Source organism: Chiloscyllium plagiosum, unplaced genomic scaffold (assembly GCF_037043375.1).
Source record: "Chiloscyllium plagiosum isolate Xiang-an unplaced genomic scaffold, Cpla_swu_hap1 HiC_scaffold_20, whole genome shotgun sequence".
Lineage (NCBI taxonomy): Eukaryota > Metazoa > Chordata > Chondrichthyes > Orectolobiformes > Hemiscylliidae > Chiloscyllium > Chiloscyllium plagiosum.
The window spans coordinates 55,339,196-55,365,702 of record NW_028270158.1 but is presented as its reverse complement, the minus strand read 5'-3'; the positions used below and the strand labels follow the sequence as shown (position 1 = coordinate 55,365,702).

The following is a 26,507-nucleotide window of genomic DNA, read 5'->3' as shown; positions in this document are numbered from 1 at the left end:
CACTACACTATAAAGAGCCCTTCTGTGTATTTTGAACAATACAATAATTGAACCAATTGTTATACAAGGGACAAAACAGTAAATCTGAAATAAAGGCTAAAAGTACTGACAACGCACAACAAATAGGTCACCACCTTTAAAGACTGTCTTATATCAGCATACGGTCTCCATTGAGAAAAGCTTTTTTCTATTTCAGCGCGGAGACCCTTTTCATCCAAAAATTTTGCAAGGATAGCAACAAACTCAAAACATTTTAGGAAGTCTTTGCTAGTTAATAGATAATGACAGTCATGTGGAAACTGCTGCATCAAGTGTGAAAAGCAAAAGGTTGTTTGTGAGTGGTGTAATTAACTTTTCTGCGTGTTTACAGAGATTCCTGTCACAGTGATTAAAAGCTTTGCTTTTGAAATTGAAGAACAAACATCAATTACCGCATAGGTGGCACCTACTTCTCTTGCAATGGCTCATTGGGTTAGTACACAACATTTGATTGACATTCTTTTTTTTATATGTTAACCAGAGACTCCACTGGTAGCCAAACTCGAACTGTATTCGTACAGCTTCAACGTACACAAACTCAAGGGAAGCAATGGAGATGAATGGAACTGGCGGCTATTATTTCTCTGCTCAATCCTTCAGCATCTCTGATATTATAGTCATTGTGGCATATTTTGTGCTGAATGTATTTGTTGGAATATGGGTAAGTATTTGCCCTAACTTTCTTATCGCTGTCAGCTACAGACTTATTGCCAATTGTTTACTAATCTCTGCACTCTGGGTTTAACTTTGGCCTGTTAGCACCGGTCCTGCTGACCAAATAGGGAATTAGCAATTAAATCGGGATTATTGATTTATTGTGAGATTTGTCCATCCGGATCGCGGATGTACCTTTAGTAGAAAGGACTGTAGATGATGAATTAGCTTTGTCGTATTTGGTAAGATTTTCTTTTGTAGTTTTCCACGAAGGAACTTTCAAATGAAGTGGACTATAAATGTAGTCACAGTCATTTGAGATTCAAGAATCACCATTCAAGTTTCTGTCTTTTATATTTTCTAAGCGTAGAGTTAGTCACACAGCATGGAAACAGACGCTTGGGTCCAACCAGTCCATGCAGAACATAATCCCATCTGCCTGTTCCTGCCCCATCTTCCTCCAAACCTTTTCTATTCATGTACTTATCCACTCTCTTTTAAATGTTGTAATTGTACCCACATCCACCACCACTTCAGGAATTCAACCCACATGTGAACCACCCTCTATGTAAAATTGTGCCCCCCGTGTCTTTTCGAAACCTCGCTCCTCTTACCTTAAATCATGGAGATGTACAGCATGGAAACAGACCCTTCGGTCCAACTTGTCCATGCTGACCAGATATCCTAAATTAATCTAATCTAATTTGAAAGCATTTGGCCCATACCTCTCTAAACCCTTCCTATTCATATACCCATCCAGATGCCTTTTAGATGTTGTAATTGTACCAGATTCCATTACTTCCCCTAGCTCATTCCATAATCGCAACTCCCTTTGTGTGGAAAAAGTTGTCCCTTAGGTTCCTTTTGAATCTTTATCATCTCACCTTAAACCTAGGCCCTCCACTTTTGGATTCCCCTACCCTTGTCTATTTATCCTATCCATGCCCCTCATGATTTTATAAACATCTGTAATGTCACCCCTCAACCTCAGAAGCTCCAGGGAAAACAGCCCCAGCCTATTCAACCTCTCTCTGTAGCTCAAACCCTCCAACCCTGGCAACACGCTTAGATCCTTTCTGAACTCTCTCAAGTTGCACAACATCTTTCCTCTAGCTAGGAGACAAGAATCAAGTACAGTATTCTGAAACTGGCCCAACCAATGTCCGGTACATTCACAACATGACCTCAACTCCTATACTCAATGCACTGACCAATAAAGGCAAGCATGCCACATGCCCTTCTACTATCCTGTCTACCTGTGATTCCAGTTCAGCAATGTTGGTACCCACCTTTGGAGTAGGTGGGTCTGAACCGAGGGTTCCTGGGTCAGAGGTAGGGTCATTATCACTACACCATGAAAACTCTTAATCTTCTGTCTTATACAAGATATGCTTAAAATACCTTTCTGCATCTCCAGTATATAGAAAGCTTTGACACTAATATTTTTAATCTTGAAAGCCATTGGCAGTTTAATAGGCATTTTTACTGTTCCAGTTTAGACAACTGAATTTGTTTTAATTATCCTATCCACCAATTAATGCTAGACTAAGGTTCATATGCTGCACAATAGTCTTCTGCTAAATGTTTCCATTTGAAACCACTGGAAAGAAACTACATTATGCTCCAGTTTCTAAATTATTTAAACTACTGTCAATAGTTACAGCACTGATATTCAGGGCGTTGACTTCTTTGAAAAGTTCATGTGACTTTAATAGAATGTTTGTGACATAATGAAAGAAAAACTTAGAATCATTAAAAAAGAACAGCACATAAGGGCGGCTATTCAGCCCACTCATTTGCTTGCTGTATATTGAAAGAGTAGTCAGTCATGCCTTGTCTTGCATCCTCACCTTTTCTCTGTAATTTGTATATTCTCAACAATCTGTTCGACTCCTTTGCATAGTTATTTATGGAATTAGTTTACACCAATTTTCCAGAACCCTACAACTCAGGGGTTAAACGAACGATTTCCTATTTCATCAATGATTTTAGAGCTATAACCTCTGGTTGTTAATTGTCTCACCTGAGTATATAATTGTTCTTTAGCTTGCACTTTCCTTTTGCTGTCTCATGATCTAGGGCTTTCCCAGTTTCTCAATACAGCCACTGATTTTTATTTTAACATCAAGTAATGAATTAACTTTGTTCTTGCTTAACTGGAGACTTTGAGATTTAAAATGTAATAGCTTTATTGATGAATTAATTAGCTTTGTTGTCACATGCTCAAATGAGTACAGTGAAAAGTTCGTAATTCGCCACTTAAGCACTATCTTAGGTGCAAAGGTACGGAGGTACAGCTCCTTTAATTACAAGATTAGTTACAGTGTAACAATGCCACCGATACACGGCGCCATCTTAGGCATAAAGTACTTGGTCCGATGTTTAGATACAGAATAGAGAAATGAAGAAAATAAAAGTCACATTATAGCTATACACTCTATGATCAAATTTAAAAGACAACCATCACAGTCTCAATCTATGGGATCTCCACAACAGACCAGTGCAGGGGTGGAGGGGCTCCATATGGTCTGACCCCTGGCTGCTGTCACACACTGCTCTGCACCCCACCCCCTTCACACTGGGTGGCTGGTCTCTGACGTTCCTGCTTCAGACATGATCTCTCAAGGAATTAAGGGCTACTGGGAGAGTGCGGGTAAGTGGAAATGCCCATCAACCATGATTAAATGGCAGAGTGGACTTAATGGGCCGAATGGCCTTAGTTCCACTTCTATGTCTTATGGTCTTATCTATGATTTTCAAAACTTCATTAGATTTGAAATGGTCCCATCAGGTTCAAGTTGGTAAATATTACATCACATTTCAAGAACGGGAGGAGGAAATAAACAGGAAACTACATGTCAGTGAGCTGGACATTAATTGTTGGGAAAGTGATGAAATGCATTAATAAGGAAATATTAACAGTGTGCTTCTAAAAGAATAGCATGATTAGCACAAGTCAGCCTGATTTTATTAAAGGGAAATCCTGATGGACATTTATTGGAGTGTGTTGAGGATGTAATTAGTAAGGTAGATAAAGGGAAATGAGTAGGTATAGTGTAGTTAAGTTTCCAAAAGGTATCTGATAATCTGCTGCACAAAGCCTAACATACAAATTAAGGCCACATGTAGATTGGTATAATACATTCATATGGAAAGAAGACTGGTTAAAAAAGAGGAAGCAGCGTGTGGTCAGAAATGAGACATTCTCATTGTGAGAAACAAAAGCTCACTCACTTTAATAATTTCAGTCCGAGACTAATTTCTGAATCAGCCATTTATTTGTACACCTATAGATGGGTGCTTTGTCTAATTACCTGGTAAGGTAATGACAAAATGCACACTAAATCCAACAAACTCTCGAAATTTATACAGTTTGAATCCCCATATTTTTCCTTATTCCATTGTCTGTTCCCTGCTTCGCTTACGTCACTCATTTCCTTAAGACTGATCACAAAACTTCTGTTTATCCTGTTTTGTCCGTGACAAACTCTTATCTCTGACTCCCATAAGGGTGTTTGACGTCAGTCTATTATAGATTATTGATTAGGCATATCTTTTTTTCTATCAGCATCTATTTCCATCCAGAGGCCACTTTGACCTCTTTGATTAGGGTTTGTTCTTGTGTCCCCGTGTAAGGGGGAAACAGATGCTTTCCTGTTTGCCCATATATCCACCATTGTTCTGTATTCATGTCTCATGCTTTCTTTTTGCTGAATATGTATTTTCTCATTCCTATTCTGTATCAGAATTTATACTTGCAGAAATAACATTAATTCATTTATATCCCACAATTTCCCCTTTTTCTTTTCATTCCTATCTGTTATCTTCTGCATTTTTGTCTCTTTCTTTTTTAAACATTGTTCCCAAAATTCGCAAGCATCATTTCAGAGATTTCATCCATCTTAGTCTCGCTCATCTCCTTATTATTTAGTTGATAAAGTTCCTCTGTCAAATTTCCCCTCAGGGGCATTCGTTCCGTCAAGGCTGTTTCAATCAGCCTCTGGGTGAGCCCTCGTATACAGGGTATGATACAACAGCCAATGGCCACCAATACCCCGACTACTACTATCAGGGAAGTAAGGATAGAAACCACCACCCCCTTCCATTTTCCAAACCAGGATTCAAGCCACCCTGTGAGAGATGTGTCTACTCCTGAATTCTCAGCCAGTTCCTCTGCTAAGGTAGTCAATCCCCTTAAGGCCCGAGTAATCGAACCATCAGGTGCAGTGTTATTAGGAATAAAGGTACAACAGCTTCCTCCTAACATCACACATACACCCCCTTTTTCTGCTAAAATCATATCAAGGGCTATTCTATTTTCCCATGCCATCCTACTCGTCGCATCAAGCTGTTCTGATATTCCTTTAACCGCCTCTCTTGTATAATTTATAAATCGCTGTTGATTATAAAAAATGTAATTTATCCAATCTACATTTTTATTAATTGTTACCCACCAAAAGAGAGCTGACTCAAAGCCTGCTGCAATCTGGTTACGAGCTTTGAATTCATCAGGTACTCCCCTAGGAACTCCTACCGAATCAAGATAAATCCTGTCATCAAAAGAATTATCTAACAATAATCTCTTACCCCTTCCCTTTTTCCCTACTATCTTTTCCTTCTCAAATGCCAGGGTAAATGGAATTGCCAATTGTACAATTGCACATATCCCTCTCCAATCCGGAGGTAGGGTGGGTCTCAATATTTCTCCTCCACAGTACCACCACAGATCCGCTCGGGGAACCTTTAATGCTGAGTAGTTCCCTCCCTTCTCCGTTTCGGTAACATTCTTAATCTCTGTACATAATTTCAGCTCCCCCAAATCTCTCGACCGATTTGTACCTCGCCTGTGCACACATGACGTGTGATTTCCAACTGCGGCGGAAAATGTGGGGGGAACTTTTGCATCTTTCTCCTCCAAGGGAGGGAACATCAGAGATAGGGAGGTACAATTCCTATCATTCCATGCAGTCTCATCCTGATACAGGGCTATCATACATTTCATGCCCTTCCTGTCTCGCTTCCACCCGAGCGGAAAGGGAACCACCTGGGCCACTGGCCTACCGGAGGCACATGCATAACAATTGCTTTTGTTCAGACTTTTTACAGTATACTTTACTCATTCAACCCAGGCATTTGTATCCCCGTACCCAGTCTCTATCTCGATGGTCTGTTTCAAATCCTTTACCTCTATAATTTTTACTACTTTAGGATCATTGGGAGGGGTGAAACGTTGTATCTCATTACCCAGTAATTCTACCCATTTTTCCTTGTCCTATGCTAATTCGAAAACAACAGCCCACAAACTCCTTCCCATTTGCTTTCATTTCAATCCCAAATGTTTCATTTAATTGTACCTCATAAGTGCCACCTCCCAAAACTGCTTCGTGCCATGTGGTTTTTCTTATCGTTAAATATATGGGGTTACACTTTTTATTGGGACAATCGCGTGCTGGTCGGAAGGGGGCCCGGTGTATTGTGACAAGACCATTATACCAGGTACCATCCCCAAGGCCATCCCCATAGGACTTAAGATGTATCTCTGAATTGCGGTATTGTCTCTGATTAGCTACATTCCCACAATTTACTAAGCTACATATATCAGTGTCTATTACTTGTGGATTATCAGACTCAGGAACCATTAATAATACATATGAAAATGATATGTGACAAAATCCTAATACCAAGAGGGCTAGCATCATAACTCTAAGCATTCCCAGTATTCTGATCATTATGCTAAAACACAAAAAGGCTTAATATACAATCTTACAGAAATAATCCCGCGTCCGCATCGCCACTGTATAGTCAATTACTCAAAGTCTCTTTAGTCTGAGTTTCAGCGGGTCTTGCGTTGATTCGGCTGTCCAGACTTCTTCCTCAACTGGAGGGTCCACTGGCCCTTTGATCCGAATGTAGTGAGTCCAGCCTTTCTCCACCGTCCTTATTGCCGTTTCGGTAGTCAAAAGAGCCTGGTATGGCCCTTCCCAGTCTGGCTGCAGCTTAGTCTCTGTCCATGATTTTATTAAGACTCAATCTCCTGGCCGGATGGGATGAACAGCAAATTCAAGGGGTGGAGTCTGTGCCAATAAACCCTGTTTTCTGAGGAAAGATAAAGAGGAGGACAAGCCCAGTATATACTTCTTTAAAAACAAATCTTTAGTTTCAGGAATTGGCAATTCTCCCTGCGTTCCCAAATAAGGTAATTCAAATAAGATTTCATAGGGGGATAGTCCCAAATCTTTCCTCCGCCAAGGGACAAGCCCAAAAGGCATCCTTTAAATCTATCACACTAAACCATTTGTGATCATGAGGGATCTTACTTAATAACGTATAGGGGTTTGGTACCACTGGGTGCCTGACCTGCACTATCCGATTTAATGTTCTCAAATCCTGCACCAATCGATAAGTTCCATCAGATTTCCGTACTGGTAGAATTGGGGTATTATAAGGAGACATACATGGCTCCAACAGTCCATCTCTAATCAGTCCCTCAATTACTGGCTGCAGTCCCCGTTTACCTTCTATGGAAATAGGATATTGTCGTTCACAGACAACGTCCCCTTTCCGTTTTTAAATTTATTAAAAGGGGAGGGATCTGTAGTTTTCCACGATTCCCTTCTCTATCCCATACAATAGGGTCTATCTCTCTCTCTGCATCCTCTGTCAATATTGCCAGTTGTACAACTAATTCTTTTTCCTGAATTCCAATCTCCAGTCCTAAAAGGATAATTAAATCTCTCCCCAGTAAGTTACTTCCTATATCAGGGAAGGGTAACCCTACCTTTAGGACCTTCTATCATCATAGGTTCAAATACTGGAACAGTAAATCCTTCCCCTTTCACCCCCGAAACAGTAATTGACCGTGTAAACATTTCTACTTTCTTTGGTTTAAAATTCGGCGATGACCGTGCTGCCCCATATCTACTAGGGAGACTACCTCTTCCCTACAGGGTCCCACCTTCAAGTTTATCAAGGGTTCCTGGTGGGCCCCTGAGGGCAGGAACCCCTGACACCCCTATTCTTCATCAAAATTCATAAGCGGAATTGCCTTTTCTTCCCTTTGTAGATCAGGATACTCCCGCTTAAAATGCCCTATCTTTCCACAATAATAGCATCCTGCCTGTAGCGACTTCCATCTCTGCCCCTGTCGCTCAAACCCTCTATCAAATGTTCCCCCTTGTCCTCTCCCTCTTTACAAACACTTTCTGTGCCTCTCTCAACAATTCATCTAATGGTTTTTCACTCCATCCTTCTATCTTCTGTATCTTTCTCTGTATGTCTGGCCATGCTCTTGTCACAAAATGTACTTTCAAAAGACCCTGTGCCACTGGGTCCTCAGGGTTCATTCCAGAGTATTTCCGCATTGAGTCCCTTAATCTTTGCAAGAAAGCTGAGGGAGTCTCATCTTTCTCCTGTCTAATTTCAAAGGCTTTAATCAAATTCTGTGACTTCGGAACTGCCTCCCTTATTCCTTTTAGAATCAGGTCTTTCAATTCCCTCATTTCTTCTCTATGCTCCGGGTTTTGGTTTTCCCACTGGGGGTCTCTGAGGGGAAACTTCATCTCTCCCTGTCCAGCATCCCCATCTCCAATCGGGTGTTCCCTGTCCCATATTTTAATGGCAGTTCCTCGTACAAGTCCCCTTTCCTCCCCAGTAAATAATATATTCAAAATAGACATTAATTCAGCCCAGGTATACAGACTGGGCCCCAAAAATTGATCAATTTGTTCAGACAACCCCACCGGATCCTCAACCAGGACCTCCATTTCCTTTTTAAATGTTCTGACCTCCCCACTGGTGAGGGGGGCACTTACAAACCCAATCTCTTTGTCCCCTATGGGTACCTCCCAAAGGGGATAAGTCGTTACGTTTTTCCCCTTTTTCTTTTTTTTTAAAGAAATATTGCAATATTTCTAGCTCCCCATAACTTCAAACACCAATTCATCAATTCATGCTTGACTAACCTTCAAAGCCTGTTCCTAACTTATAAATATATTTATATATATTTACGTTCATTTCTTCAGTATTTAATAGTTAAAATGCAAAATGCATACAGTTCCCAATTTTGCAATTCACTGTAATTACCCAGTTTTAGTCCTTTAATTTAGATCCAGAATTAGTTTCCTTAAATAGTCCTGACCAATCATTGCTCAATTACAATACTATAGGTCGTAAAATAATTAGAACTTGCCTTAAAAGAATTTGTCGACTCAAGTTTTTTTTTAAAAAAAACTTCTAATGCATGAACAATGGCTGAATCCAAGGTCACAGATATTAACCATAGAATTTTGCTTTTACTACAATCTAATGTTGAACTGAAACTTCAACTGTCCTCCATAAATCGCTTTTATGTAAAGATAAAAGAGATTAGTTAGAAACTGATAGTAAGGCAGTCATGATCTGTAAAAAGAACAGGAGTTATCATTCCTTTTTTTTTTCTTCATAATCACAATAGAATCCTTAACCTTAAAAGAAATCATGTTAAGTTTCCATAACAAAATCAGATTCAAAGCAGTCCTGGAACACAAGCTCCAGGGAATAAAACACAAACATTCAATCACCAACAAACAAATGTTCACTCAAACCAAATCACAAAGGGTTAAACTTCCTACCAGCTGTACAGCTCTTTACATTCTCTCTCTCTCTCTCTCTCTCTCTCTCGCACATTGACATATAAATTCAGATATTCACAAACCCAGTCTTCGTCCGATCTGTACTTTGGCCAGAAGACAGCGGGACGAAGAATGGAGTCCTTAGTCCATACAAAGCAACAATATTTAATCATCTTTCTCCCTTGCACAAGTATTATTTTGCCAATTTCCACAACATCCTGCCCAAAGGACTTTCCGGAGGAATGTTGTAAGGGACCCCGCCTCCATTTCCATTGCAGTGTCCTTACTTTGTTTCCCCTGAGGCTTTTTCCTTACCCAAAGCGCAAGCCATATTGAGTTCCTTCGTTAGTCCCTTATTAACTACTAAAACTCAATCTTGGCCACCAAGGCAATACTTAAAAGTCAATTTTCTTACCTTGGTCTGTGCACAGAGTTGCCTGGCCCCTTTTGTCACCGTATTTTCTATCGAGCTCCTATCACTGTCTGATTCAGATGTCTCTCTTATAGGATTCACATCAGTCACCCAAGGGAGCAGACCAAACCGGGACACGAGACCGCTCCTCAATGGGGAATGGGACGCGTCTTCCCAGTGTCCAAGGCCAGCCACTCCCCCCCGGTGATGGAAGAAAATCCCGGACGAGCCCCCAATTGTGAGAAACAAAAGCTCACTCACTTTAATAATTTCAGTCCGAGACTAATTTCTGAATCAGCCATTTATTTGTACACCTATAGATGGGTGCTTTGTCTAATTACCTGGTAAGGTAATGACAAAATGCACACTAAATCCAACAAACTCTCGAAATTTATACAGTTTGAATCCCCATATTTTTCCTTATTCCATTGTCTGTTCCCTGCTTCGCTTACGTCACTCATTTCCTTAAGACTGATCACAAAACTTCTGTTTATCCTGTTTTGTCCGTGACAAACTCTTATCTCTGACTCCCATAAGGGTGTTTTACGTCAGTCTATTGTAGATTATTGATTAGGCATATCTTTTCTTCTATCAGCATCTATTTCCATCCAGAGGCCACTTTGACCTCTTTGATTAGGGTTTGTTCTTGTGTCCCCGTGTAAGGGGGAAACAGATGCTTTCCTGTTTGCCCATATATCCACCATTGTTCTGTATTCATGTCTCATGCTTTCTTTTTGCTGAATATGTATTTTCTCATTCCTATTCTGTATCAGAATTTATACTTGCAGAAATAACATTAATTCATTTATATCCCACATCATGTTGACAGGGCAATGAATTGTGTGTCACAATTAAGGCATGGGGCCTTAGTTATTTCTTATCTTCAATTAATGACTTTGAAGATGAGGCAGAAAAATATGTTTAATAATGTTTAGATCTGATGATGGGCATGCTAGACCATTCAGCAGTAGGTCAACCACATTGCTATAGTTCTGGGAAATAAAAGCAAGGATGGCAGATTTACTTTCCTTAGTGAACATTAGTGAACCATATAGATTTTTATAGCAGTTGACAATGGTTTTGTGGATGCATAGTTTTTAACTCCAGATGTTGCATTTAATTTACATTTCAAAGATTGCCATTGTGGGATTAAATTTATAATCCCAAGGCAATCAGCCTGAATCTCTGATTTAATCAGTCCAGTGGCATTATCACTAGACTACCACTCTGCGTTGGTCTTTATTGGATTGGAGTACAAGAGTAAATAAATTTCTTCAAGTGTATGGGGTTTTGGGAACACTATATTTGGACTACTGTGTGCAGTTTTGTTTCCCAAATTTAAGAAAAAGATTTTGTTGGCAATACACTAAATGTTTAAAGAATGTTGCAGGTTGCAAGAGGATTTGGATAAAAACCAGAACTAGGCTGAGAGGTGGCAAATGGAGTTCAATGCAGATAAATGTGAGGTGATTCACTTTGGGAAGAATAACAGGGATGCAGAATCCCAGGATAAATGGGTGATCATGTTGGACTGAGATGTGGTTAAATTCTTCACTTAAATGGTTGTTTTAACATAGAGACAGACAGCAGAACCAAATCAGGAGGTGAAAGTGAGGACAGAAGATGCTGGAGATCAGAGTCAAAAAGTGTGGTGCTGGAAAAGCACAGCTGGTCAGGTAGCATCCGAGGAGCAGGAGAGTCGACATTTCAAGCATAAACTGTTCATCCATTCCCGATGAAGAGCTTATGCTTGAAACATCGACTCTCCTGCTCCTCGGATGCTGCCTAACCAGTTGTGCTTTTCCATCACCACACTTTTTGACAGCGGAACCAAATCAACCTTTCTACCTCTGTATTCACAACACAGTAAAATTAAACCATGGAAGACTTTCAAATAGTTACTCCATTAGTTACTAACCAGGCTCCTGAATAATTAATCCTCGACTTTGTGAATAATTAATTTCTAGACAACAGTTTGTACCTTAACAGACTTAACCAGTTATTAGATACACAATAACTTTAGTAGAGGGAAAATTAAATAACATAGTAAACTGATTAAACTCAAAAACTTTTGTTTTTAGCCCTCGTTCAGACACAAAAATAATGAATACAGTTAGAGGATAAAGAAACGATAACAGATCTGGCCAGATTATATAAATGACTTTCACAATGCATTGTTTCACAGGCATAAATGTGGGTTCATTGGTTGCTTTTCTCACAACATTGCTTAGGATCATCCTCTCAGTTCACCCAGGCAAAGCTGGCAATACTTCTAACTCAGCTTTCTGCTCTTTGGGCTTCTGGTTAATGGTGTAGCAGATTAGGCAGGGAGTTTTCAAATCTACATGCTGTCTGAGCAGCAGCACAGAACCATTTCTCAGAAAGCATAGTTTTTAAAAAAAACTTTAACTCTGCTTCCACCCTGATAGACGGACTGACTTTTCCTGAGGTCTCAGTTCTCATTCAACAACAGCCATTTGTTTGAACATCGGGTCTCTTCCAGACTTGCTGGATCGAATTCCCAGGTACTGACCTCATTAACAGCCAACTTCTCCACCCACAGTGTTCTTCCTGGCGCTGCTGTGTCTGTTAGACCCCTTTAAATTAAGGCTTAGCCTGCAATTAGCCTCCAGGCCTGGCCACACAAACAAAACTTGTTAGTTCTGTTTATCATAACTGTCCCAAAGTCCACACATCATTTCCAGCTCACAATTCAGAACTGATGAAAGAAAATAATAAAAATAATGAAAATCAGTGAGGGCTCTGATATGATTGTGAATTTTTTTCCAACTCAGTATTCCATAAGGATGTGAAATCACATAATGGAAACATTTAAAGCTGGGGTTTGGTCTCTCAGGGAATCAAGTGTTATGGGGCAGTGGAATTGAAGCCCAACATAAGCCGTGATTGTACAGAATGACACCGTATTCTTGACAGTTCATGTGGTCTGCTTCTGCTTTCATGTGTTCTTGAGTTTAAAATTACTTCATTTGAATATGGGGTGGTACGGTGGCTCAGTGGTTAGCACTGTTGCGTCACAGCACCAGGGATCTGGGTTCGATTCCAGCCTCAGGTGACTGTCAGTGTGGGGTTTGCACATTCTCCTCATGTCAGTGTGGGTTCCCTTTGGGTGCTCCAGTTTCCTCCTACAGTCCAAAGATGTGCAGGTCAGGTGAATTAGCCATGCTAAATTACCCATAGTGTTAGGTGCATTAGTCAGAGGGAGGGTCTGGGTGGGTTACTCCCTTGGGGGGGTTCATGAGGACTTGTTGGGCCGAAGGGCTTGTTTCCACGCTGTAGGGAATCTAATGTAATATAATTGAACTCAAAACATCAACTCTATTGCAGATGCTGATAGACCTGTTGAGTTTCTCCAGCACTTCCTGTTTTTATTTCAGATCTCTAGCATTCTCCAGTATTTTTCCTATTTTTGTATGTAGCTGACAGTACTTGACAGCTTTACTCTGGACATGCGCAGATTGTAAAGGTAACAACTAGGATGGCCTATGGATCCCTAACTCTCAAATACTGTCATCAAGTTTCAGTTTCTTGTAGACACATTTTATTTAAGTTTGTGTAACTTGTGATTTCACTTTCCAAATTTAGTTCCTATGTTGAAGTGGGATGATTAATGCCAAGGTACAGTTTCATGACAATCTGAATGGAAACAGGACTTGGAAGGTTAAATACGAATACCGATTGAATACATTTCTTGCATTCCTTTGAATGTGGAAGACTGATGGAAGATCTGATCAAGGTGTTTTAAATATTAGAAACATTTCAACAGAGTGAATACAGAGAAACAATTTCCACTGGTAATAAAATCAAGAACAAGGAGGGACAAATATTTAAATTTAGAGCTAGTAGGTTTAGGAGGGAAATGAAGAAAAATGGAAATATAGAATTTGTTCCTCCAATAAAGGAAAGGATGTATTGTTGCAACTATACACTGCATTGGTGAGACTGTACCTGGAGTATTTTTGCTCAGTTTTGGTTCCCTTATTTGAGGAATAAGTAGCGGCTTTGGAGGCAGTTCAGAGGAAGTTCATTAGATTGATCCCAAAGCTGAGGGGTTTGTCGTATGAAGAGAGATTGAACAGTTTAGGCCTATACTGTCTAGAATTTAGAAGCACGAGGGGAGATCAAATAGAGGTATTCGAGATGATAAAAGGAGTGGATAAAATAGACGTGGAGTGGATGCTTACACTTATGGGGCATTCTAGGACGAGAGGTCATAGTCGTAGGTCATAGGATAAGGCGGAGCAAATTTAAACCAGAGTTGAGGAGGAACTACTTCTCCCAGAGGGTTGTGAATCTGTGGAATTTGCTACCCCACAGTGCAGTGGATGTTGGGACAGTGAGTAAATTTAAAGAGTTAGATTTTAAATTGGTAATGGGTTGAAGAGTTGTGGGGAGAGGGCAGAAAAATGGGGGCGAGGAGCATATCAGCATGATCAAACAGAGGAACAGACTCAATGGGTCAAATGGTCTTGAATCTTATTAACTTATGAATAGCTGATTGATTCCAGGGAATTGAAATACTCTAGGCTGAGGTTGAAGATGAGTATGTGGATTTGGCCTATAGATGTACAATGCCTTAATCAAATGAAGTAGTAGATTTGATGGACTGAATGGACTAGTTCCATTCCTAGTATGCAATCACTTGTTTTGTGCCCAAGTTTAGTTTCTCCTTTAGTCTGTTGAAGTTTTCTTACATATTGTCCTCTCTCCAGATTAATGTCCTCTTGAAAGAACCTGAGTGGGTATCATCTCAAAAAGTGGAAGAATATATTTTTTAAAATTCATTCATGGGATATGGGCATCACTGTTTAAGCCAGTATTCATTTCCAAGGAGACATTCCACAGACTATAGCTCAAGTAGGTGACCCATATTTGTATGTGAACCTAAACTGGGAACAAGTCTTAACAAGAAGAGGCCTTTTTTCTTGGTCATAACATATTTCTTGCAGAGGAGAAAGTGAGGTCTGCAGACGCTGGAGATCAAAGCTGAAACTTTATTGCTGGAACAGCACAGCAGGTCAGGCAGCATCTAGGGAACAGAAGATTCGACGTTTCGGGCACATGCCCTTCTTCAGGAATGAGCAGAGAGTGTTCAGCAGGAGAAGATAAAAGGTAGGGAGGAGGGACTTGGAGGAGGGGCGTTGGAAATGTGATAGGTGGAAAGAGGTCAAGGTGAGGGTGATAGGTCGGAGTAGGGTGGAGGCGGAGAGGTCAAGAAGAAGACTGCAGGTCAGGAAGGCGGTGCCGGGCTGGAGGGATTCGGCTGATTCGGCATTTCAACTCCCCCTCCCACTCCACCGAGGATATGCAGGTCATTGGACTCATCCACTGCCAAACCACAACAACGCGACGGTCGGAGGAGGAGCGTCTTATCTTCCGACTGGGAACCCTCCAACCACAGGGGATGAACTTGGACTTCACCAGTTTCTTCATCCCCTCTCCCCCCACCTTGTCTCAGCCGAATCCCTCCAGCCCGGCACCGCCTTCCTGACCTGCAGTCTTCTTCTTGACCTCTCCGCCTCCACCCTACTCCGACCTATCACCCTCACCTTGACCTCTTTCCACCTATCACATTTCCAACGCCCCTCCTCCAAGTCCCTCCTCCCTACCTTTTATCTTCTCCTGCTGAACACTCTCTGCTCATTCCTGAAGAAGGGCATGTGCCCGAAACGTCGAATCTCCTGTTCCCTGGATGCTGCCTGACCTGCTGTGCTGTTCCAGCAATAAAGTTTCAACCATATTTCTTGCAGAGTCTCAAACGTTAGTTTCTATCAGTGGTAGCTTTTAGATTGTTCCATTGTTGCCTGGATTCCATATTGCAATAGCTCTGGTTCTACAACCTTGATGTGAAATGGTTCTATGGCACTTGATTTCTCTACTGTAGCTATGTGTCATGGTTTCTGTGGGCTATAGTGGCAAAGCTTATTGTGAGCTGTTTTGTTTGTAGCCTTCTCAGTTTGTTCTTTGTGTTGATAACTCAAAGTTTTAATCTTTGCTCGAAAGGAATTTTTAACTTTACCTATGGGAGCACTGATATATTTACTTCCAAGCTGAACCTCTAACTAGGCATGTTCCTAAAGATTCTTGCATCTATTGGGTGTGACTCAGCTTTAAGCTCTTTCTAGCCCACACAGTATCTTATGCATTCTTTTCAGGCCTGAAGTAAGGGCTTTAGCCCAGATTGCCATGTCTCCCTTGTTGTTCTTTCCACAGTGCTTGTATATTCAAGTGCCTGCAGGTACAGGCTGTCTATATAAATGGTTCTTCAAGTAGTAATGTGTTTAATACTATAATCTCAAATGCTATAATTTGATCTTCTGAATACCTCTTATTCTGGGTCCAGTAGAAGTTTTCAAGTCGTAGCATTAAGCAACGATGCCCACTGCTGATCACCATCTGGTATTTTGGAGTAGAAGGATGCTGTCACCAATCCCCTTTCCTTGACTGGATCTAAAGGTCCATTCAGTTTAAGTGATAGAGCAACAACTACATTTTGTCTTGAGCAAGATTTAGTTTATTGAATGATGTCAATCAGATACAAATTACATTTTTGAAGTAAACATTGTAACTCCGGCCATAGGAACATAGAAGATAGGAGCAGGGGGAGGCCATTCAGCCCTTCAAGCCTGCTCTGCCATTCTTCACAATCTTGATTGATTGTCCAACTCAACAGCCTAATCCTGCTTTCTCCCTAATACCTTTTGATCCTCTGTGCCACAAGTGCTATATCTAGCCGCCTCTTGAATACATTCAATGTTTTGACATCAATTATGAGGACATCTATGAGATCTTCACTTCAAAAGGTCCCCCAAAGCTCTTCTGCACCCATTCAAGCTATGACTTCAGATTGGTGAAGCTTAATGCAGTATCCAACATTAACTCTTACAGAACCATTACAAACGCACGTGATTTTGAACACCTTTATCAAATTTCGTCTCAATCTTTTCTGTCCAAGGAGAACAGCAACAGCTTCTCTAATCTATCTTTATAACCAAAATCCCTCATTCCTGGAACTATCCGCATCATTCTTTTCTGCACCCGTGCTAAAGTTTTACATATTTTCTAAAATGTCCAGAATTGATACAATACCACAGGCAAGGCCAAAACAATGTTTTATTATGGTTTGTAAATAGCTTCCTTACTCTTGTATTCTATGCCACTATTTACAAAGGATTCCATATCTCTTGCAAACTTTCTCAACCTGACAAGATCCTCATTTGTGCACATATACCCAGAGGTTCTTTTGTTCCTGCACACCTTTCAGTTTCCTTTCCCATCAGGTCTATTGAGGAACTCAGAACTGATAAGGGAACCTTCTTCTATTTCCTCTTCATTTGCTGCCTTTGCTTTGTGGGCTACTTGGAGCAAGAAAAGGAAGGCTTGTATTTCCAAAGCACTTTTATGACTTCAGAGCACCATACGTCTCTTTAAAACTGATCAAGTACTCTATGAAGTGTAGTTACTACTACAGGAAACTCAGTTGCCAATTTGTACAACAATATATGACACACAGTAATGTGATAATGATAAGAAAATCTGTCTCCGTGATATTGGTTGAAGCTTAATCCACTTCTCACCACTGAAATCGGAGCTTATTATGGGGCGACAGACAAGGCCTTAATTTAATGTCCCATTTGAATCGCATATATTTCCTCAGTAAGTACTAGCTGTATGTATTCCTTTGTACTGGTTACGGATCTTTAGTAAATAATTTAACAAAATATCCCTCCCCAGTTGACTTTTACATACTGTTTCAATGTTTTTTATCCTTCCCCCTATCTAGATATTCATGAAATGAATATAAATTGTTGTGGTATGTGGAATTTAAATGCATTCAGCCTAGTTTGTTGAGACAATGACCTGTAGCCCTTGAAACTTCTGAGATATTTGCATTCCTCCAATTCTGACTCCTTGTGCATCCCTGATTTTTAATGCTTCAGCATTATTGGCTGTACCTTCAGATGACCAAGACCCTATGTTCTCAAACATCTTTCTTAATTCTCTCAACCCCTTTCTCCTCCTTTCATATGCTCTTTAAGACATACCACGTAGACTAAACCGTCGGTCACTTCTCTTAATAACTCCTTATGTGGCTCAGCATTCATTTTTCCTCAGTTATGGAGCACCTTAGATTTGTAACAATGTCAGGGACTGTACAAATAGGAACAAAAATAGAAATTGCTGGGAAAGCAAATCTGGTAGCATCTGTGGAGAGAAATCAGTGTTAATGTTTCAGGTCCAGTGACTCTTCCTCAGAATGGGTATAATTAAGAATAATTACTGAAAGGAGGAGGCAGGGGTGTAGTGGCATATTACAGGGTTAGTATTCTGAGAAAACCAGGGTAATACTGTAAGAAGCTGAAAATGTGCTGCTGGAAAAGCGCAGCAGGTCAGGCAGCATCCAAGGAACAGGAGAATCGACATTCTCCTGTTCCTTGGATGCTGTCTGACCTGCTGCGCTTTTCCAGCAGCACATTTTCAGCTCTGATCTCCAGCATCTGCAGCCCTCACTTTCTCCTCGAAGATTAATACTGTAAGAACATGGGTTCACATCCCACCATGGCAGTGAGTGAATTTGAAGTTGAAAGAATGAGTCTGGAACTGAAAACTGGTTTCACGAATGGTGACCATAAAGCTACCAACAATTTTTGTAAAATCCCACCTGCCCCACTAATGTCCTTCAGGGAAGGAAATCTGTTGCCCTTCCCTCGTCTGGCCGATATGTGACTCTAAACGTACAGCAATATGGCTGACTTTTAAATGCCGCTTGAAATGGTCTCACAAGCCTCGTGTGTCAAGGGTGGTAGGGGATGGATAAGAAATGCTAGCTCAAGTCTCATGAATGACTAGATATAATGAAAATCCAGCGTATTCTTATGATTAGTGTGATTTGTTTCTACAGTCATGTAATGTTCTTTGTCTTAGCAACATCCTGCTTAATGCCTCTTATTTTCCTTCTTTACAGTCCACATGCAGAGTAAGCAGGAACACACTCAGTGGATACTTTCTTGCAGGTAGAAATATGGCATGGTGGCCTGTAAGTATTGACGTATCCATTTTCTTTTAAAATGTTAAGACAGAGACTGAAAATACAGTTAACTTAAGCTTCTCACAGGCACTAGATGGAAAACCTGTATAAAGTGTCACAGTTGGTCAGCAAGGTTAGAGTATATAGGATAAAAGGGACAATAGCAGATTAGATACAAAGTTGATTTAAGGGGTGCCTCAGTGGTTAGCACTGCTGCTTCTCAGTATCAGGGACCTGGGAATTAATTCTAGCCTTAGGTGACTGCATGGAGTTTGTACATTCTCCCGGTGTCTGTGTGGGTTTCCTCCGGGTGCTCTGGTTTCCTCCCACAGTCCAAAGATATACAGGTTAGGTGGATTGGCCATGCTAAATTGACCAAAGTGTCCTGGTATTTGCAGGATAGGTGGATTATCCATAGGAAAAGCTGGATTATAGGGATAGGTGGGGGTGGGTCTGAGTGGGATGCTCTTCAGATGCTCAATGTGGACTCAGTGGGCTGAATGGCCTGCTTCCACACTGTAGGGATTCTAAGAAGTGACAGTACACAGGGATCAATGGGAGAAGTTTGTTTTTCAAACTGGCAGAAGATAAGTAAATTTGCCATAGTCCCACTGTAAGGTTCCCAGAGGAAAGTGACAGGACTCGTGCTTTTCTGGATGGGTCTTAAACCTTCAGCTGTCTGCTTCAGAGATGAGAATGTTACACATTGAAACATTATATCAGTGTGTAATGTCTTGTACTCTACATGAAAACGATTCCATCCCATGTGTGCCCCATAATTACAACTGTGCGAAGGAAGGCAAAAACTCTGGCATTTTCTTGTAGACATTCATTGAACACATTGATCAAATCCATCGCTTTTGGTGATGGTTAAATGGCACAAGGAGACAGTGGGGGGAATGAAAATAAAGTTCAAGTGTACAAAAGATATTGTAGGTTATAAGTTAAATTCTTGAGGAGGATCAACTTTACACATAGCTAGGACTTTTTTATGTTAAACTTGGATGAAACTATTTTCGATATTTGTATAAACTGCATTAGTTTGTAATTTTTATATACATCATCCTTTCACTGTCAACATAATTGCTATTTTGATATAAATACCCCTGGCCAGTTGTCTTTTTAGTGTAATAATCTTTTTAATGTAAAGAACTAAGAAATTTATTCTGAACAGTGTAGGTGCAATACATGGCTTTGACTTTAGGTGGCATTCACTGACCATTTTGCAGAAGTCCAAAGTAGATGTCACCTTTTTCCTCTCATCTTTTTCTAGATTGGGGCATCGTTATTTGCCAGCAGTGAAGGCTCCGGACTGTTCATTGGGCTGGCTGGCACTGGGGCAGCTGGAGGAATTGCTGTGGCTGGATTTGAGTGGAATGTAAGATTAACATTGATCTTGAAAAATGTGTATTAGGCATTACTTTGAGTGATTGGTGAGGCAAAAATAAATGTTTCAAATTGCAGTTTTTCCAATATCTGTCACTACAGTTCTCTGTAGTATAAATCATTATGTTTTAGCTGTTTGACACATTAAACAGTTGGTGGGTGCCAAGCAATGAATACACTTGTATCCTCCTTACGTACTGCATCATGAACATCAGTGATCCTCAGTTGATTGTAGCTTGGGTTAACTGTGGAATAATGCTGACTATCTTTGCCCCCAATCTCTGAAGAATTCATCACAGCAGCTGTTCTTGTCAACTGAGTGAAAATCCTCTGTTATCAGTTGGCTTAGATATTGGTTCAAATTGCGGTGTTCTTTTTATTTATGGAGGGTGAAATCCTGGTGTTTTTTAAGAGCCTATGAAATTGCATTAGGAATATGTCAAAGCCTGTCCACCATCTACAAGGCACAAGTCAGGTGTAAGATGGGACACTCCCCACATGCCTGGATGGGTACAGCTCCAACAGCACTCAAGAAGCTCGACAACATCCAGGACAAAGCAATCCCACTTGATTGACACCACATCCACAAAGCAACCACTCCCAGCAGCAGTGTGTACTATTTCCAGGATGCACTGCAGAAATTTGCCAAAGGTCCTCAGACAGCACCTTCCAAATCCACGATCACTTCCATATAGAAGGACAAGGGCAATAGATACATGAGAACACCACCCCCTAAAAATTCCCCTTCAAGACACTTGCAATCCTGACTTGAAATATATCGCTGTTCCTTCACTGTCACTGGGTCAATATCCTGGAATGGCCTCCCTAATGGCATTGTGGGTCATCCCACAGCAGGTGGACTGCAGCAGTTCAGAAGGCAGCTCACCCTCATCTTCTCAACAGCAATGAGGGGACAGGCAATAAATGCTGGCCAGCCAGCAACGCCCACCTCCCACAAATGAATAATAAAATATCATATGGTACTTCAAGGCTGGTCAGCCATTTGTGATGAAGACTTATGATCCAATATTATTTGGAAATTTGGGTTCTAAAGTGAACATGTAAGCTTTAAGCTGATATATGTTTCCACATTGTGTGTTAAGAAGGGAAGGACATTGTTTTAGTTTGGTGGTAACTTGATTACAATAGCTCTGAGATAATGTTTTAGGGTATTAACAATCCAGCATCAAATGATAAGAAGTGATCAGTTAGATTTATCATAAAAGCAAATTCTTTTTGCTGAGAGGTTAGTTCTCCCAAACTGGGGAGTCTAGGCATGGGAATCATATATCAGAATATGGAGTGTTCATTTAGACTGAGTTGAGGAAGAATTACTTCACTGAGAGGACTATGAGGCTTATGAATTCTCTATCCCAGAGGGTTTGGATGTTCAGTAGTTGAGAGGTATTCAGGACTGAGATCGATAAATATTTGATACTAAGGATATGCAGATGGGGTGGGTAAGTGGATTTAAAGTAGAACATTATCTGAAATGGGGTGGTGGCGGGGTTGGGGTGTTACTTAGCATGTGTTGTTAAATTGTGCTGAATGCTAACAATATGGGCTCAATCACATAATGCCCAAGATAGGTTTTCAAAGTTGCTTCTCCCTTTGTCCCACAATGACTGACAGCCCTTACCCAATAAAGATACGACAGAGAGACAGAGACAGAGAGAGAGATCAGCCGTGGTGGAGCAGCTTCCTATTTCTGATGGAAATTTGTGACACATTCTATACAATATTTGCAAACAAAGATCAGCATTTGTTTCCCAAGATCTTCCTCATTCACAAGCTTCACTTGGACTTATTGTTCCCAATCCATTCAGATCCTTTCTGGAATTCCTTGATTTCCCAGGGAACCTAAACATTGCTTGCTCCCCTTCCTAAAAAGGTTCCTCAAATAGGATTTCTTTAACTTATACTCAGTGCTTCATTGAAGATCACTGCTGTAAGTGAATTGCTTGGTGCAAGTTGTGTCAATCTATTTGGCTGGTAATCTGCACTAATTAGAATTGTAGTACCAATTCATAGATTCATAGAAATGTACAGCACGGAAACAGACATTTTGGTCCAACCCGTCAATGCTGACCAGTTATCCTAAATTCATCTCATCCCATTTGCCAGTCCTTGTTCCTATCCCTCTGAATCCTTCCTAGTAATTTTAAGTGGCTTCAATAATTTTTTCTTAGAACCTCTGATGCGTCATCCAAAGGTGTTATGACATCAATGCTACTTCCCAGTAATACACCCATAAATCACTTGATAAATCTTGAGCAAAAACCTTATTATTAAAAAAAAATTGGCATATTACCATATAAACTCAACCAGCAATAAAGCCCTGTCTTGTTCACTGTGTATATAGTATTTCTCCAAACAATGCACATACTCTGTGAACAGGGACTTATTTCCAATTTTTCAGGGGAATGTTAAAAAGAGAAGCATGTTTCCAAAGTTTTTTGTCTTGCTCAAATTTCGAAGCAATTTCAAAAACAATTTACTGTCCAGGAGAAAACGGTGCTGATTGGTTTGCAAATCGATGATTGGATGAGGTGTTGCCATGGCGAAAGCAAGTTCCCTAATTAGCATCCCTTCCTTTTCAACAATATTCAAATTTGGACACTCAGGCAAAAGCAAAGGTGCTTGAGGTTCCAGAGATCTGCAATAAAAGAAAAGCAGGAAGTGCTGGAGAAACCCTGCAGGTCTGACAGCATCAGTGGAAAGAAGAACAGAGTAAATCTTTAGAATCCAAGAAGATAGAGTCATAGAGATATACAGCACGGAAACTGACCCTTCAGTACAACTCGTCCATGCCAACCAGATATCCTAACCTAATCTAGTCCCATTTGCCAGCACTTGGCCCATTTTCCTCTAAACCCTTCTTATTCATATACCCATCCAGATGCCTTTTAAATGCTGTGATTGTATCAGCTTCCTCGACTTCCTCTGGCAGCTCATTCCATACACGCACCACCCTCTGTGTGAAAAGATTGCTCCTTAGGTTCCTTTCATATCTTTTCTCTCTCACCCTAAACCTATGCCCTCTAGTTCTTGACTCCCCCACCCCAGGGAAAATACTTTGTCTATTTACCCTATCCATGCCTCTCATGATTTTATAAACCTCCATAAGGTCACCCCTCAGCCTCTGTCACTCCAGGGAAAACAGTCCCAGCATATTCAGTCTCTCCTATAGCTCAAATCCTCCAACCCTGGCAACATCCTTGTAAATCTTTTCTGAACCCTTTCAAGTTTCACAACATCCTTCCAAAAGGAAGGAGACCAGAATTGCATACAATAGTCCATCATTGTCTAATCAATGTCCTGTATAGCTGCAAAATGACCTCCCAACTCCTGTACTCAATACTCTGACCAATAAAGGAAAGCATACCAAACACCACTTTCACTATCCTATCTACCTGCAACTCTACTTTCAAGGAGCTAGGAAGCTGCACTCCAAGGTCTCTTTATTCAGCAACACTCCAAAGACCATATCATTAAGTGTATAAGTCCTGCTCTGATTTGCTTTTCTAAAATGCAGCACCTCGCATTAATCTAAATTAAACTCCATCTGCCATTCCTCAGCCCATTGGTCCATCTGGTCAAGATCCTGTTGTAATCTGAGGTAACCTTCTTCACTGTCCACTAAACCTCCAATTTTGGTGTCATCTGCAAACTTACTAACTATACCTCCTATGTTCACGTCCAAATCATGTATGTATATATATGTATATATATATATATATAAATGGCAAAAGGTAGAGGACCCAGCACCGATCCTTGTGGCACTCCAGTGGTCACAGGCCTTCAGTTTGAAAAACAACCCTCCACCACCACACCTTCTGTCTTCTACTTTCAAGCCAGTTCTGTATCCAAATGGCTAGTTCTTCCTGTACTCCATGAGATTTAACCTTGCTAACCCATGAGGAACCTTGTCGAATGCCTTACTGAAGTCCATATAAATCATGTCCACTGCTCTGCTTTTATCAATGCTCTTTGTTACTTATTTAAAAAAATTCAATCAAGTTCGTGAGACATTATTTCCCACACTCCAAGCCATGCTGGCTATCTCTAATCAGTCCTTGCCTTTCCAAATACATGTAAATCCTATCCCTCAGGATTTCCTCCAACAACTTGCCCACCACCGATGTCAGGCTTTCCCTGGCTTTCCTTACCACATTTCTTAAATAGTGGCACCATGTTAGCCAAGATGTCAGTAACTAATGGTTTCAATTTCAAGTTTGTCAACGAGACAACTAGGAATGAAATGAGAAGCAACTTCTTTACTCTGAGAGTTGTTAGAGTTTGGAATGTGTTGCCTGGGAGAGTGGATTCCATAGGAGGTTTCAAAAGGGAGCTGGATATATATTTGAATGTGATGATGTTAGAGGGCTGTGGAGATCGGGCTGGAGAATAGGACTAGCTGGGTATAGGAGCCAGTACAGTCTTTTTGGGTGGAATGGCCTCTTTCTGTACTGTACAGTTCTATGATTCTAAGATTCATACAGAACTCAAAACATTAACTCTGTTTCTCTCTCTGTGTACAGATGCTGCCAGATCTGCTGAGTTTATCCAGCACTTTCAGTTTTTATTTTAAATTTGGATGTCGGCTGACAGTAGAATTAATATATGCCAAAGGCCATCATTATTTTCCATTGAATTTGAAAATGAAAATTAGCAGTGTAGACAAAATCTACATTTATATAGTCCCTTCCACAGCAACTGGAAGTGACAAAGCATTTTACAGGCAGTAGAATACTTTTGAAGTGTAGTCTTTGTTGTACAAAACGTAACAGCACACAGCCATCTCTAACAAACAGCAATGTGATAATAACCAGATTTAGGAATACGAATTAACCAGGACACAAGGGGAACACCCTTGCTATATTCTAAAGTAATATTGTGTCATATTTAATGCCATGGGCGCTGAGACAGTGGGCAGGACTTCAATTTTAATTTCTCCTCCAAAAGATGACACGTCCAACATTGCAGCATTTCCTCTCTACTGTACTGGAGTGTCAGTCATGATCTCAATGCTCAATTCAGGGCTAGAATTGTTTCATCATGATGGAGGCCCTGACAACGTGCCCAAAATCAGACAGTAATCCAGCCTTGGCCATCTGTAGGATTCAAGACAGCATGTTTCGGCTCTCCCGAAATGAATAAACCAATTATTTTCCATTGGGGCTTCTATCCCTTTAAAGGACAAATGCCTGTCACCCAAAGCTCCTGACCAATTGGAGAGCTGGAAGCTCAGTAGACTCAGCAGTACCACTGGTAACTGTGGTCACTGCTGGGATTGCACTGTGAAGATTAGATTAGATTAGATTACAGTGTGGAAACAGGCCCTTCGGCCCAACAAGTCCACACCGACCCGCCGAAGCGAAACCCACCCATACCCCTACATTCACCCCTTACCTAACACTACGGGCAATTTAGTATGGCCAATTCACCTAACCTGCACATCTTTGGACTGTGGGAGGAAACCGGAGCACCCGGAGGAAACCCACGCAGACACGGGGAGAACGTGCAAACTCCACACAGTCAGTCGCCTGAGTCGGGAATTGAACCCGGGTCTCTGGCGCTGCGAGGCAGCAGTGCTAACCACTGTGCCACCGTGCCGCCCACCAAGATGAAGACAGGCTCCCCTCCCAAACAGGTAAATGGGCTCATGGGGCAGCAGGCATAGGCAAGTTGGCCTGAGAGCTTGCTGCGGGTCAACCATTTTCATCATATAATCCCTTTGTGGGCTTGAAGATGCTCAAATGGAAGCCTACATCCCAGTATCACAAGGAGGCTACCAGAGTTCACCAGTGGGGGGGGGGAGGGGCATCTATTGTAGCTAACATATAATGGAATAGGTCCTTAAGTGACCGTTTAAATTGTTTCATTGATTTCTGGGCAGGACAGCTCTTCCTCATGGCAGGAAGATGAAAGATACAGCAATCACTGCCCTGCCTCATACTTTTATCAACTCACTTTCATTTCGGTCTCGATAGGACAGACGGCATCTACATCCCACTGAAAGAGGAGAAAGTGAGGTCTGCAGATGCTGGAGATCAGAGATGGAAATGTGTTGCTGGAAAAGCGCAGCAGGTCAGGCAGCATCTAGGGAACAGGAGAATCGACGTTTCGGGCATTAGCCCGTCTTCAGGAATGAGGAAGGGCTAATGCCTGAAACGTCGATTCTCCTGTTCCCTAGATGCTGCCTGACCTGCTGCGCTTTTCCAGCAACACATTTCCATCTCATCCCACTGAAAGAACCAACAGAAGATTTGTGGTCCCCAACTCCCTGTGGAACTCAATTCCCTTAATTTAAGTGTTTCAAACAATCTCTCAATTTCTAACAATACAGTCGGTTCTG

At 41.1% G+C, this 26,507-nt stretch overlaps 1 protein-coding gene across 5 annotated transcripts in view; it reads left to right on the top strand.

Moving 5' to 3' along the window:
- Positions 1 to 390: 390 nt before the first annotated feature.
- LOC122560524 (sodium/mannose cotransporter SLC5A10) overlaps positions 391 to 26,507 on the top strand; it is a 147,028-nt gene continuing 120,911 nt past the window's right edge. The window contains exons 1-4 of one of the 5 annotated variants that reach the window (XM_087997963.1): positions 437 to 471; positions 12,144 to 12,239; positions 18,701 to 18,772; positions 20,037 to 20,141. In XM_087997963.1, the coding sequence (XP_087854089.1) occupies positions 18,758 to 18,772; positions 20,037 to 20,141 (120 nt within the window). In that variant the 5' untranslated portion in view covers positions 437 to 471; positions 12,144 to 12,239; positions 18,701 to 18,757. The other 4 variants (XM_087997962.1, XM_087997961.1, XM_043711228.2 and 1 more) reach the window with 4 other exon arrangements.